This window comes from Acomys minous (assembly GCF_964271855.1).
Source record: "Acomys minous genome assembly, chromosome: 2".
Taxonomy (NCBI): Eukaryota; Metazoa; Chordata; class Mammalia; order Rodentia; family Muridae; genus Acomys; species Acomys minous.
Window position 1 is genome coordinate 79,142,937 of NC_140484.1, and position 15,100 is coordinate 79,158,036.

Consider the following 15,100-nt stretch of genomic DNA (forward strand, 5'->3'; position numbering starts at 1 on the left):
CACTATGCCTGGAACTCATCTTTTCTTTACCTGATACTTGCTCTATACCAGGCTGGCCTTGAACTCAGGTCTGTTTGCCTCTGTCTCCTGGATTAAAGGTGTGTTTGTATTCCAGCCGGATCACACAGACCTAGGAGGTCTCTGAATGTGATCTCTTGCCAGCTGGATCACATAGACCTAGAAAGTGTTTGGATGTGATCTCTTTCCAGAACAGCCATGTTCTGAATTAACATTCCTCAACACTATATTTTAAGTATCTGTTTGTCTCTATACATTATAATGTGCATTTGTGAAAATGAATAGCTTAAGAAAGTAAATGTATGTGTGTATATGCACACATATAGGATACATATAATAAAGACAGACAAGCATGATCATTTTTAGTCTTTGTCTTAAAAACCTGAATTTTTCCTAAAGTGACTTTTAGTACTTAAAGGGAAATTGTTTGATAGTAATTGAAACCAAGAATTCTGGTCATGTCTAGTTTTTCACTTTCATAGGATGTGGTTTAGATAAAATACCTTTAAGGTGGAAGAAGATTGGTCATGTCATTATTGTACAAAGGCTTCCAGGAGAGTTTGCTTTACATCCCATCATGTGGTGCTCGAATGTTAAGAGTGGGGTCATCCACATCCCCTAGATGGAGAGGCTTGATGGCACTCAGAGGAAGGATAGCAGGCTATCAAGAAGAGACTTTAAAAAAATAATAAAAAATAAATAAAAATTAAAAAAAAATTAAAAAAAAAAAAAAGAAGAGACTTGATACCCTATGAGCAGAGGGGGCAGAGGAGGTCCGCCTCAGTCACAGTCATAGGGGAGGGGAGTAGGGGGAAAGCGGGAGGAATGGGAGGATACAAGGGATGGGATAACAATTGAGATGTAATATGAAATTAATAAAATAAATATATATAAAAGAGTGGGGTCATCTTTGGGAACATGAAGGTGAGAGAAAAATGTTCCCATAATAAAAGGCAGGACTAAGTGCTCTCTAACTGTGTATTTAGAGGAGGGCTGAGATAGTTCTTTTAGCTTGTTAGTCATGCCATCTTATATAAATACTATTCTAATGGTTCACCTAGTTGTAATGGAATTTGACAGCTTTCATGGGCCAGGGATTATTGTTCCTGTTGTTCAGCTGAGGGTACCCATGACACTGAGTTGAAATTGTGGCCCAGTAAGCTGGTCCAGGAACATGAATCAGGAAGTCTAAGTATTGGAATTCCTTTCTGTGCTGCTTAAATAGGAGATCTGAGAAGTGGTAAACTGTCTTTGTAAGAATCCTTTCAGTTGTGACACAAGCTGACATCTGGTGAATGTAAAAGAGAATTTACTGGCTGGCATATTCATGAAGGATAGGCTTTGATCTCCATTCTTGAAGCCATTGAATTTAGGGTGTAAATGATGTCTTCAAAACACAGTTTGTTAATTTCTCTGTATTGCTTTCCACCTAAGAAGCTCATTCTTGAGGTCTGTATGCATTAGATTTGAAGCTCACCCAGCAAAGAGAGAGTCACCTTCTTCGATGGGAATTTTACTTTCCCTAGTGGCTCTGGTATGGTGACTATTTTCAGTGCTGAAATTTTCTCTGGTGGGCTTTGGTGCCTGTGTACCCCTGATAATAGTCATTGGAGCCAGGAACATGTAAGGCATTGGTGGGCCTGAGTCACATGCTTCATTATGAATCCCATATACACAGTCTTAGGCCAGGGGTTGGTTAGAGATAGGGAAGTACTTGTGAAACTTGGCCAGTTATCTGATAGAGAGGCTAGATGGTGTGGTTCTGTTATGTTCTGTAATATCCTCTCACGCAGTCTATAGCTCAGAAGTCCATATGACAGCTCTGGGCTAAATGCCCATGTGCAGATGACTCACTCTGGCTTGGTTAGTCCAAGAGCCAGACTTCCAGCCCAGTGCTAAGAGGATGAGGACTCATGAGATTTTCAGATGGCACCATCTTTCCTTTTTGGAGGGTAGAAGGGATAAATTTTGTCTAATACTTAAAAACAAAAATTGAGGAAATTTAGATGAAATTGAAAGACGATCATTTGAGCATCTTGTTTCTTGTCCTATCATGTAACAACTCTATTAAGTCGTAGTGCTCACAGTAAAGCTGACACTTTCTTTAAATATAATGTCTGCCATGCTCTTGGTAAAGGTAGTTTTTTATTTTGTTTTGTTTTGGAAATTGAATTAGTTCTAAATACTTCAATATGTAGAAAGTATGTATCTATTGCTAGAATAGATTTTTATATAAAATGTTCTTATGCATAATCTTTGATTCATTAATTTCTCTTCTTGGGATTTATTCTCAGGAAATAAGTATTAATGTTCTGGGTTTAACTTTATTTTGTATTTATTACCCTAGTATGTCCATAATAGTGAATTACAGGAGCAGGTAGCATCTGAGAGTAAAAAATTAAAACGGCAAATCGTGATGTCTATTCAATGAGATAGTAAGCTGTTTACAGTGTCTTAACACAGACCGTCTTTGCTGCCTCTGGAATATAATACCAGAGTTTTGAAAGATGGAATAGTAGGCTCTAAATAGCCTCATAAATTCTTTGTGAATTGTCTGAAGCACTAATGGCAATAACAATTTTTGTTGAGGGTTATGTTGGTAGCTCAGCCACTAATGTGCTTGCTATGCAAGCCTGGGCCCTGAGTTCAGTAATCCCAGAATCCATGTTTAAAAAAAAAAAAATCAGGTGTAGGGCCATTGAGATGGCTCAGCAGGTAGGGATGCCACCAAAGCCTGATGACCTGAGTTTAATTCCTGAGCCTATATTGGTGGAGGAAATAGAATCAACAGACACATACCACACACATACATGCACGCACACACACACACACACACACACACACACACACACACACAACATACTCTCTTTCATACATACACACACACAACATATTCTCTCTCATACATACACACACACACTGAACTAATAAATCTTTTTTAAAAATCACAACAAACAGACTAGGTATGGTGGCGTGTGCTAATCCTTGCCCTAGGGAAGGAAAGGCAGGCAGATCCAGGGTCCTCACTAGCCAGCCTACTTGATCAGCTCAAGGCAGTGAGAGACCCTGTCTGTAAAACAAATGGGTTGGAGAGATGGCTCAGTGGTTAAGAGTGCATATTACTCTTGAAGAAGACCCAAGTTCTAGTCTCAGTACCCATGTCAGACAGTTTAAAACCACCTGTAATTCCAGCTCCATGAGATTTGATACCCTCTCGTGGAAAACTGCACATATTCTCACACAGACATATATGAATACACGTAATTTTAAAAATAAAATAGAGTAAGATCCCAAAACAAACCCAGCCAAACAAACAAAAACAAGGTAGACAGTAGTACCCAAGGAATTACATTTTGTGGTTGTCCTTTGGCTACTACCTTTATGTGCACGTGTGTATACACAGTCCCTATATGTTTATCAATACACATGACTTTTTTTTTTTTTTTGAGACAGGATTTTTCTGTGTAGTCTTGCCTGTCCTGGACTCCCTTTGTAGATCAGGCTGGCCTCCAACTCATGGCAGTCTGCTTGCCCTTGCCTCCTAGAGTGCTGGGATTAAAGATGTGCGCCACCATGACTGGCCACATAATTTTTTTGAGAGTAAAAGATGTTTATGAAAAGTGTTGAGTAGAAATGGGTGCAAAATAGGATGTACAATATGGCCTACTTGTTTATAAGTTTAATGAATATCGTATATATCCTCTGCACATGCTTTCTAAAACACAGAAAGGATAGCCTTTATATTAGCCAGAATTCTGGGATAAGTCATACACACACACACACACACACACACACACACACACACACACACACACACAGAGAGAGAGAGAGAGAGAGAGAGAGAGAGACAGAGACAGAGACAGAGACAGACAGAGACAGACAGAGACAGAGAGACAGGGCTTTCTAGAAGCACTTTTGATTTGGCAGTAGTCATGGACGTTCCTGACCAGGTTACGGATGTGGTTGAAAGGAGGAATTCTTTTACTGTGCCTCCATCATGGGCCTCTAGGAAGAAGTTGGTATGTGTGGTCTTACAATGGATTTAGATTTTCTCTATAAAGGATGAGAAAGCACTGAGAAATTGATCAGTTACCATGTGATGAACTTGAACTTACTTAGAAACCACATGACTCTAGAAACTGCAGCTGGACTTGTGTGATCATTGAAGTATCCCTTAAGACATCTGTAAGCAGTCATTTATCATTTTTCTATCAGATTCTTTCCTCATCTTTTGCCTTATTTCACAATATCCTTTCTTGCTTTTTACTAAATGCAAAAATCTAATCTCATCCTCAGTTAACTACTTTTCAGCTGAACTCATTGAAAGGCGACCAAAAAATGGACAGCTCATGTGGTAATAAGATGTTTAAGAACTAATTAGCTCTGCCCAGCTAAGTTCTTGGGTGGCAGATATCCATGTGCCACCTGAAGCAAGGAGTTGATGTTTAACAGCAGCTCACCCTCAGTGAGGTCGGTGAGGGGCCATCCCAAGAAGGAAGCAGACCGCATACATACAGCCAGTGTAGCAGGCATGCCGTTCTTGTTATAGTACCAAGGAGTTACAAAGACAGCCTTTAAACAAGGAATGTCACCGGGAAAGCTGGGGGAGAGACAAGGAGTGACTGTTACAATTTGAATATGAAATGCGTACCCCCCGCTAGGCAGCAGGTGGTACTGATGTGGGAGGCTGTGGGAACCTTTGGGTCTGAGGCCTTGCAAGCAGAGGTGGTATCTTGAGGCAAGGTTGGAAGGTGATCCATACTGTGGATTCCAGTGTGTACTCTCTGCTTCTTCATCTGCCAAGATGTGAGAGCTGCTGCCTCCCACTCTGCTGCAGGGGTGGACCATCTTCTAGGATGGTCAGAATCTATCTTTCTTCCCATTAAGTTCCTTCTTTAGGTATTTGGTAATACCAACTAGAAAAGTTACTAATACCCTGGCCAACCTAGAAATCCACTGCCTCCCTCATCAGGCCCCCTTTGCATATACTTGGGGAGTGAGGCCTGCTTTAGAACTCTGATGGTGAGAAAAGGAAAAACTTCACTGTGAGCCAGTGATATGAGAAGGCCCAGTTTTGGTTATTTTGGGTAAACATGCAACTCAGTTCTAAAGCCGAGAGACTGAAATGCTTCATTAGTTTGTGTTTGGAAAGTTTATGTGGCATGTGTTTGGGTTGGCTTGCTTGTGTTTGGCAAGTAGCCCTCAGACTAGCCAGCCACACTGGCTGAAGTCCTCAGGCCATAATTAGATATATAGTCCCAGTAGTATCTAGTCATAAACTGCTTAACTAAGGGGATGGATTCTGATTGAGTTCGTCTTTGCGTGAATGTGACATGTATGAGCTTGCTGCCGGAGTCTCACAGCATGCTGTTTTACAGTAACCTTTTAACAACAGAAGAGTAGCATTATAAATAATGTAGCCCAGCCATGTAACTGCTGTATACTGTACATAAGTGTATGTGCTATACTTTTTACAGCTGGCAGTATATGGTGCTTATCTATGTCAGCAGCATCATGAACAAGTAAACACTTTCTCTACAGCATTGGGTGGCTGTGGTGGCACTGTGATCTGATGGTACCACCATTGTGACCATGGCTCATTACTGATGGAGACATCATTATACAGTCCATGATTGTATTTGAAGTATGACACCTAAGGACCAGTGACAAACTAATAAAAGTAAAGAAATGACTTTGTGCCAAGCTGCATGGTGTTAAGTCATGTGACCCAAGGGTATTTCCTAAAAATATAACTAGTATATCTATTTCTTTTAAGAATTATTTTTCTTTCCTTTCTTTATGCCTCTTTTCTGTTGCATTAAGATTGGTTGGTGTAGCAAGTCCTACCCAACCCTAACTAGAGCTGCAGTTTTAGCTTGCTAGTATAAGGCATTTTAGGACTTTAAAACCTTTAAAACCATGAACATAGAAACAGGCAGGTCTTTTTTGTTTTGGCAGAGGAAATTGCTTTCCCCATCAGGTAGCTCTGGTAAGACCTACTCGCTCTAAAGATGATCATCCTTCATACCCCAGGTTCCAAGTGAGACTAGCCATCCCTCAGTCTTTCCTCATTATGTCTGCAGGTTCCTAGGAGTCATTTACAACTGGGCAGTGCCTACTTTTCAGTCTTTTTTGAAAAGGTCACTCAGAACCTGTAGCTGCCAGGTAGGACTAGGAATCTCTTGTGGTCTTGTCTGGAGACTCTCTAGGGCTTAGAGGATGGCTTCAGCCAGCATGGTCGCTTCAGCCTCTGCCTGCTGTACAAAAGCTGAGGATTTCATATGCTCATGTTCTGGTCATCATATTCGATAAGAAGTAGGAAAGTGGACTCAACTAGCTCTACAATTACTTTGATGGCAGATGGAAACATGAATTTCAGATTGCTATTATTTGGGAATGCAAGCATCAGCAGCGTGTTGCTGCAGAATAGACCTGACTCTAGACAGGAAGAAAATGGAGACAGGCATTGGGGTTGGTTGCTTCTGTCCAGACAGTCTTAGGGCAAACTTGGCACACCTTGGTGACACTGTTTTTTGGTATAGTATTTGCCTCCTGATTTTTAGCTCCTTATTTCACAAGGCTGTTCCTGTGGTGACAGGCTCCCTGTCAGCAGCCAACACAGCTTTCTTCTGAGCAGCCTTTCTGACCCAACCAGAAAGGCTGCTTGGGGTGGGGGTGTGGGAGGAATAGGGCACAGCTGCTCGCCATGCGTCAGGGTCTTACTGCTGACTCTGAAGAGTTCAAACTAAAGTGATGAAGGGGAAAGCTCATGGTGTCCATCACCTCATTGTTCAGATCTGATTTTATCCTTTTGGGCTTGGCTTCGATAGTATGAGCAAGAAGAATCAAGGGGAGCCATTTATTAAGGACGACAATTTCTTGTCTTTAGAGAGCTTTATATAAAAATTGCTGTCTCTTTTAACACCGAGAATTTGTAAAGTAGCCCCAGAATAAACTTTGAAAAGACAAGTCTAGTCCACTTGTTTTAATATTGGAGTCGCAGAAACTCAGCGAGGCCAAATGAGTTGTTGAAGGGATACATTGCTTACAGGAGTCCTGGATGACAGTCCAAGACATCCTCAGAGTTAATAAAGAACATTTCTTCCTGGGGCCTCATCATCTTCCTAGAGGGTCTGGCATGTTCTGGCACACATCATAGCAGAGAAGAGTAAACAAGGCCTGCCATAGAGATCAGAGAGTGTGGAGTCAGACTGGTTCCTTCAAGCCAACTCCTTGAAGTTTATTCACTTATTCTTTTATATGAAGAAAATGTTGTCTAACTTACAGAGATGTAAAGTCATCATAGCAGTTCACATCATTCTCAATAAATACATGTAATACTTTGTGGATGTGTGGGTGGTGTATGCGTGCATGTGTAAAGGTCAGAGGTCAATGTCAGGTGTCATTCTCCACCATATTTTCTGAGATAAGGTCTATCATTAGCCCTGGAGGGTAGTGATGTACTTAGGCTGGCTGGCCTGCAAGCCCCAGGAAGCTTCCCTGTCTAACACCCCCAACACCCCAGCACTGGCGTCAGACATGGACCACTACCCTAAGCTTTTACAGGGGTGCAGGGGATCCAAACTGAAGTCTTCATGCTTTTGTGGCTGGCACTTTATTGATGGGCCAATCTCCCTAGTTCCCTATAATGATTTTTAAAATGTAGTTAATACTGTATGTTAATTGCATGGACCAATCATATTTGCCTTCTCTTTCCATTTTCTGCTTATTGTCATTTTAGAACCCAAACAAGACCTACCTCTCTACAGTCTTCTCGGTAAAGTCTGGCAGGCTGGTTTTATTTTGTAGTCTGATTGTGAGGTAATTAAGAAGCCATAGTTTTCAAATATATAATAGCTCCAGCCATTTATTTCTTAGGCTTGTTATAAAAGTGCATCTGGGCCCTGGGCCCACAGCTATCATCCTTCCAAGTCCCTCTCACGTATCCTTTGCAGTTCCCAGCGCCTCCCTTTTCTTGACTCCATTTGCACCGGGTCTCAGTGTGGGTTAGTCCTCACTGTGGGTTGGTTGAGCAACCCAGAGCAAGCTACTTGAAGACAGGCTTGCCTGGTTGTTACCTCGTGGAACTACCAAAGAGATAGGCAGCTGGAGCTAGAACACCTCCAGGGACAGCAGGCCTCTAAGGACTGCCCTGAGGGCCTAGCAGTGCCTGCTTCAGGCTTGAGGCTGAGGCTGATCTGGGCAAGCAGCCAAGCCTGTCCTCAGGAATGGCAACCAGGGCTGGCACAGGAAGAAGGCTTCTGGAGGCTGATGTGCAGAGAAGGGAGGGAAAGAGGCAGGAGCAGCTGGAGCTTAAACTGAATGAAAAAAGCTGGGGACTGATGTTGATTCTATGTAAGCTAAACAAAGTTCCTGTCTGGTAAATAAATATCCAAAGGAGTATAAAGGTTTAGAAATTGTTCCCCAGTTATTGTATGTGTGAATGGTTCCACCCCATCCTCTTAGTGTTTCAGCCCTTATCCCACCTCTCCTTATCCTTGGCTGTATTTGACCCACTAGCACCACATAGCTAAAGCAGGAGAGCAGTCACTTGCAGACACATTTGACTTGGCATGGCTGGGCTGGCTACTAAAGATCACTTCCTTCGGTAAAAGAAGCTTGAGTCTGTCAGCGACTTCGCAATGGCAGTAATAATAGTAATTACGGAGGCCGACCCTTCACTGAATGCTTCTGTGTGCCAAATACATGGATTATCTTGTTCCCTCCACTCAACAGTCCTCTTAGGTGCAATGGAATGAGCTGCTGACTGACAGGTTTGGTTGATAGACGCCATCACTGTTTCACCCCACCTCTCTAACTGTACTGTTTTCTCCCTTCCTAGCAAGGCTTCTTGACTTCAGTGTGCTGCCATTTAGGTTCCTGGAATTCAATAATTATTTCACAGAGCTATGTTTCCATACTGCTGTTACAATATACAATATAGCAAATAGAAGGTGATATTCATTACTAATAATTGTGTTGTTTTTGGAAACTTGGCACTGAGCGTCTGAATTGAACAGAGGCTGTCAGCTGGTGGCAGAGGGAGGGAGGAGAGCCACCTGGGAAGACACTGCCATTAACTGAGTGTAATTGCCTAGAAAGCTAGAGATCCTGTCTTTGCAGACTTATAGAGGTAGATGAAAGAGGCAAGTGCAAGCCTGCCTCAGGTTAGGAACAAGGGCATGGCTAACAATTTAAAGTATTCACAAGGCACAGCTTGATTTTATTGAGGATCAATCACAAGGAAATCCTTCCTATGGAGAGGCTGATTCTCCATGTGCTGGAACCTTGAGGCTTTTGAATATGGTCAGTGATGTGTTCGACTGTTTGGGTTTTTTGAAACTGGGTCTCACTAAGTAGGTCCAGCTGGCCTTGAACTCACAGAAATCCACCTGTCTCTGCCTCCCAAGTGCTGGGATTAAACATATGTAACACTATGCCTGGCCATTTAAATTATTATTAATAATGCTAATAGTAAAAATGTTAAATATTATTAATGAGAGACTGTGTGTGTACACGTATGCGCACACACACACACACACACACACACACACACACACACACACACACACACACACACACACCATACCTTCTGTGTGGCCTGGGACAACTTTCAGAAATTTATTCTTCCCTTCCACCATATAGGTCCTGGGGATTGACCTCAGGTTGTCCCTGGCCTGGTGACAGGTGCCTTTATCATTGAACCATCTCAACAGCACCTGTAAGACTGTTTTCTGAAAAGACTATGGGGTAGGGCTGGCTCTATGTACCAGGTACTCTTATCTGCTTTTCTTGACGCCGATGTGCAAAACTATGTCAACAGATTTGGGGAATTGTGTTAGTCACAGAGCTAGGGCTCAGTTTCATGGCTGGAGTTTTCACCACACTAATGTAATGGAGCAGATCTAGGACAAGTGGACTAGTGGACTAGCATATCCCTCCCTCCCCTAACTGGGGAGCTGAGCCCAAGGGTATCATACTTGAAGGAATCGTGGCAGCTGGCCTTGCCTGGCCCAGGAGAGGGCAGTGCTAAGGATGTCCTTGATCACTGGGTGCAGGCATAATGGTGTTCTGGTGGTGATGGTTAAGATGTGCTATCATCCTGAGGTTGCTGTATTGTTGCTCCTGAACTCAGGACCCGTTCCTCAGTGTGCTGTCCCATGGTGTATTGCCAGATGTGGGCTCATTTATACAGGTCATGGTTTCTTGAACTAAACATTCCAGGTTTTGTGATGTTAGATAAGTTTACTGTACAGAGGCTCAGTTTCCCTGTCTTTAATGGGGTTACGGTGAGGAGGGCACATGGGCTAATGTTCTTAAACTGCTTAGTTAGCATAGAGCTTCGCCCTGTATCAAATGCTCAGTACTTGAGGATTGCCATGAGACCTTCAGCTTTAGAAAGACTGAATATTCTGCCAGCCTTTTGAACACAGGCTGGTTGCTGTGACTGGGTGTGGAGAAACTCAGAGAAAGAGGAGCAGTACCCACCAGCTGACTGCCCTGAGATCCCTGTTCCATCCCACTAGAATGGAAACCTTTCAAAGATAAGAACCATGATGGGAGAAAGCCAGCCTTCTGCCACTGGCTGATGGATCATCTGTCTGCATTGATTTTTTCCCCCTCTTCTTTCTCATCTGCTGAGCATGTTAAAAGCCTTCAGGTTGCAACTGGCTCCATTGCATCAGGTCATCAAAGATGCTTTTACATGGAGGCGCAGCAGAGTAAATGGGATTTAGGCCTCTATGGGAGCCCCATCTGTTCTGCCCTTACCTGAAGGCCTTGGTGCCAAGCTTTGGAGGGAGCTACTGTACTAAAGCATCTATCCAGTGGGGGTGGGGTGAGTGAGCTGGGTAGGTGGGTCACATGGAGGGCAGGAAATCCTCTTACCTAACCCGGTTGAGGGGCCTCCTGCAGCAGGAGCTGAGCAGCAAACACTGGTGAGTCACCACACTTGAGAATTAGAATTGCCAGTCTGTGAGCATGTGGGGTTTGTGTAAGTTTGGGCCTTTTGTTTCTTTCAGCAATCCAGTCTTTAGAGACACAAATCTGGAAACCAGACCCTCCACATGCTACAGTCCTTCTTGTTTGGAGAGAATTCTGCCGGAACAGTTGCTTCTCTTCTATGATGGTCTTCCAAGAATTAACCCTTGCCTTTTGAAATTTGAATAGATTTCACTTATGACTTACTATATGCTTGAAGTATGAACAGCCTGTGAGAAGCCATGTCTGGGTCTGTCACTTTTCACAGCCAAAGCTCTTGTAAGGGTTTCTTTGTGGTTTTTGTTGTTGTTGTTGTTAAAACAAATCGAAACTGCAGTTCTTTTGAGGGCATGTGTAGACATGCCTTGTGTCTGAGATTGCAGAAAAGGACACACCCTTACAGGAGTCTACGTCACTACAGGAATGACTGTGGCTCCTTTTAGATGCCCACACTCACTGCTTCCTCTTAGGGTTCCTTTAGAAAGTAACTCCAGTTTGTCCAGGAGCTGTTTGGTGGAAGCTGTTTTATTTGTTTACTTTTTCATTTGTTTTTGTTTATTCAGCCTTTCTTAACATCTGCTGCTTGTCCCAATACCAGACTCTTAAGAGCTCTGAATTTGCACCATAAATGGCCATGAAGATTCCTTAGAAGTGGGAGGTCCATGTCCGACTGACACTGATTTTTGTCTAGTGTCTGCTTTTCTTGTTACACTTCTGGCTCCTGGAGTCAGGGGCTGCCATTGTTCTAACAGCTGGCAGAGTTTTCCAAGTACTAAATTCTACATGGATTTTCTATTATAGCAAAGTAGTTGACGGTTAAGAATGAGTCCTGAGTAGACATTAAAAATCGCTTCTGCTTTTGCACACAGATTTCTAGCAGTTCATATAAAAACAAATACACAGTGGAGGATCTTCTCAGTGTCGGGGTTATCTTTTGATCTGGCAAGTTTATCTCTTTAGAGATGTATTGAGTATGGAGACACACCTAGGCTGGGAAAGTACCTGGAATATAGGCTCCATACAGGTGGGTGGAGCAGGGTGGAGTTAGGACTGTATACCTGTGTGAATCCAAAGAGATCAGACACATTTTGCTTTGTTGTTTGGCTAGGTTCCTGCTTGTAGTTTTGACACTTTTCACCTCACCATTAGACCATTATGAGATTAAAGGTGGCTTGCATATGGCCTCTTCGCTCTGTTCCTTCAGAATCCAACTTTACAAGGCAAACAGTGTATATATTTGGCTTCCTAACAGAGCTCGGGTGAGGGATACTTTCAGGAACATGAGTGACCCTAAAATAGCTACAGCCCCTTATTGCTGAGGACTTCATGGAAGTTTCTTCATGCAGTCTGCCTCTCAGCTAAGTTTCCACTCCTGACATTCGATAGCATCTGCGGGAGGGAGGGAGGAGGGATGGCTGTGGTGGGGTGATGCTCCTTTTACTCTCCATGATTCCTACTAAAGAGTGTTGCCAGCTCCATCCATTACCATTATCAGAGACTTAGCTGCCTCCGTATTGTTCTGCTCAATTAGTTGCCATGGCTACCAGGCCAAGGTAATTTATCCTCCAAGGTATTGCTTGTGTTATGCTGGGAAGAAAAGACCTATTGTAACAATTTTTGTTGAAATCTGAACATTTAGGTACTAGGTATAGAACAAGGCGATCAACTTGTGGCATAACTCTGGTCCAGATAACTTTCTTATGTGAAGGCAAAAGATGACAAGACATATTTCCTCTGGAACATCCAACCAGAACTGTAGTCTTTGATGTGTTCTGAAAATGAATCAGACTTTTGTAACCTATGCTACCTTAAGGATTCTAGGAATTTCCCATGCTGGCTCTCCATATGCCCCTTATCCTCCATTTCCAAGTGTAAGCAACAAGAGCAAGCAGGCTTATAGGAGAGGTAATGGTGAGCTGGGGTCTCCTTTGGCTCATTGTAAGATCAGTGAAATAGCAGTCATTGGTGGACAGTTCTAGAGTGTAGTGTCTATACCTCACTCCTTTGCCTAGAATTGACTGCTTCATAATTTCCTTCCAGGTTGGCCGGCTCCTCTAACTGATGGCATGTTGAAATACATGGGCCAGTGGCAGCGAGGACATCTGATCCAGAGGGGGCCGCTCTAGAGGCCAGGCCACCACCACCATGGGCCAGTGTGTCACCAAGTGCAAGAATCCTTCATCAACCTTGGGCAGCAAGAACGGAGACAGGGACCCCAGCAGCAAGTCACACAGCAGGCGGGGGGCTGGCCACCGTGAGGAACAGGTGCCACCTTGTAGCAAACCAGCTGGGGATATCCTTGTTAATGGGACCAAAAAAGCAGAGGCTGCCACTGAGGTCTGCCAGCTGCCAACATCTTCTGGAGATGCTGGGAGGGAGTCCAAGACCAATACCGAGGAGTCTTCCTTGCAGAGGTTGGAAGAACTATTCAGGCGCTACAAGGACGAGCGGGAGGATGCAATTTTGGAGGAAGGCATGGAGCGCTTTTGCAATGACCTGTGTGTTGATCCTACGGAATTTCGAGTGCTGCTTTTGGCCTGGAAGTTTCAGGCTGCTACCATGTGCAAATTTACCAGGTTAGTCACACACAAAAGCTTTCAAGTCTGTGGGTGAGCAGAGGAGGAAAGTGACAATGGGTAGTGGTGCCAGCTAGGACAGAGCTGGGCTGGCTTCACAGATTTGGGGCAAGTGCTCCCCTGTCCCCTTTCTGTCCATTTTTTTTTTTTAACAAAAGCTTAAGTGTTCTGAGTTGTAGTTCTGATCCAGAGAACTTCCTAGACTTTCCTAAGGAATTAACTTTCTCCATGGGCCTGAAACTTAGAACAGAACTACTGAGTAGACTTCTTGGTAGATAAGACTCAGATTTGTGTCTCCATAAAGTTTCCTTGTTTGACATGTGCTATCCTGTGTTCTCCTCACAGGGTAGAGTGCTGCCTTATTGGTAGGCCACATGTGAATTCATCATAGCACTAAGAGGCAGCCCGAGTTACTTGGCACTAACCCTCTGCCTGAAATTAAATAAGGACTAAGCGCCGGGCGTGGTGGCGCACGCCTTTAATCCCAGCACTTGGGAGGCAGAGGCAGGCGGATCACTGTGAGTTCCAGGCCAGCCTGGTCTACAAAGCGAGTCCAGGACAGCCAAGGCTACACAGAGAAACCCTGTCTCGAAAAACCAAAAAAAAAAAAAAAAAAGGACTAAGCAGTGTGAGCCTTGTTGCCAAGCTGCTACTTAGCCCACTGACAGCCACTCAGACCTTGTCTCTTACTCTTTTACATGTCAGTTCCTTCCTTATCTGTACTCTGCCAGGCACTAAGTGTCTATAGGCCAAGTGCCTCTGCGGATGTACCTCTACCACTCTTGGAGCTCTCAGTTTGTTGCCTCAGTAGGGACAGCTGACCCCCGTTATTAAGCAGCAGTTGCACAAATTGTCAAAGTTACGCATCCATATTGGGGTTGTTTGCTTGTGTATAAGGCTATGGCAGGGTAATGGCAGGCCATGTTTTGAAGAGTCCTGGGTTATGAATAAGAACTGACTGACTTACTTACTTTATTTATATTTATTTATTTACTGACAGGGTCTCACTGTATAGCCCTAGTGGTCTGGAACTGGATATGTAGAGCAAGGTAGTCTCAATCTCTAAGATCTGCCTGGTTCTTGAGTGCTGGAATTTAAGGTGTGAGCCACTGTACCTGCCTGGGAGAAGGAACTTTAAAACCCAGTGAATTTATCTGGCCTGCTCAGTAGATCAGATGCTTCATCACTTCAGTAGCTTGCACAGTCCCTGAGACAGTGTGAAACCCTTATATAAACTGCAAAGTGTATGCTAAAAAGTACATGTCTGCAACCCCAGCCCTCAGCAGGCTGAGGCACAAGGGTAGAGAATTCAAGGCTAATTTGGGCTACATAGTGAGACCCTATCTCATAAAACAATAGAAACAAAAATAGTTAAAAAAAATTTTTTTTTCAAGACAGGATTTCTCTGTGTAGCCTTGGCTGTCCTGGACTAGTGTTGTAGACCAGCTGGCTTCGAGCTCACAAAGATCTGCCTGCCTCTGCCTCCTGAGTGCTGGGATTAAAGGTGTATGCCACCACTGCCTGGC

General features: G+C 43.6%; 1 protein-coding gene across 3 annotated transcripts in view; it reads left to right on the forward strand.

Moving 5' to 3' along the window:
- The window catches only part of DCUN1D3 (defective in cullin neddylation 1 domain containing 3), a 41,079-nt gene that overhangs the window by 23,693 nt on the left and 2,286 nt on the right, over window positions 1-15,100 (forward strand). For all 3 annotated transcript variants that reach the window (XM_084767392.1, XM_084767391.1, XM_084767393.1), the window contains exon 2: window positions 13,039-13,574. In XM_084767392.1, the coding sequence (XP_084623518.1) occupies window positions 13,144-13,574 (431 nt within the window). In that variant the 5' untranslated portion in view covers window positions 13,039-13,143. The remainder of the gene's footprint in view (window positions 1-13,038; window positions 13,575-15,100) is intronic.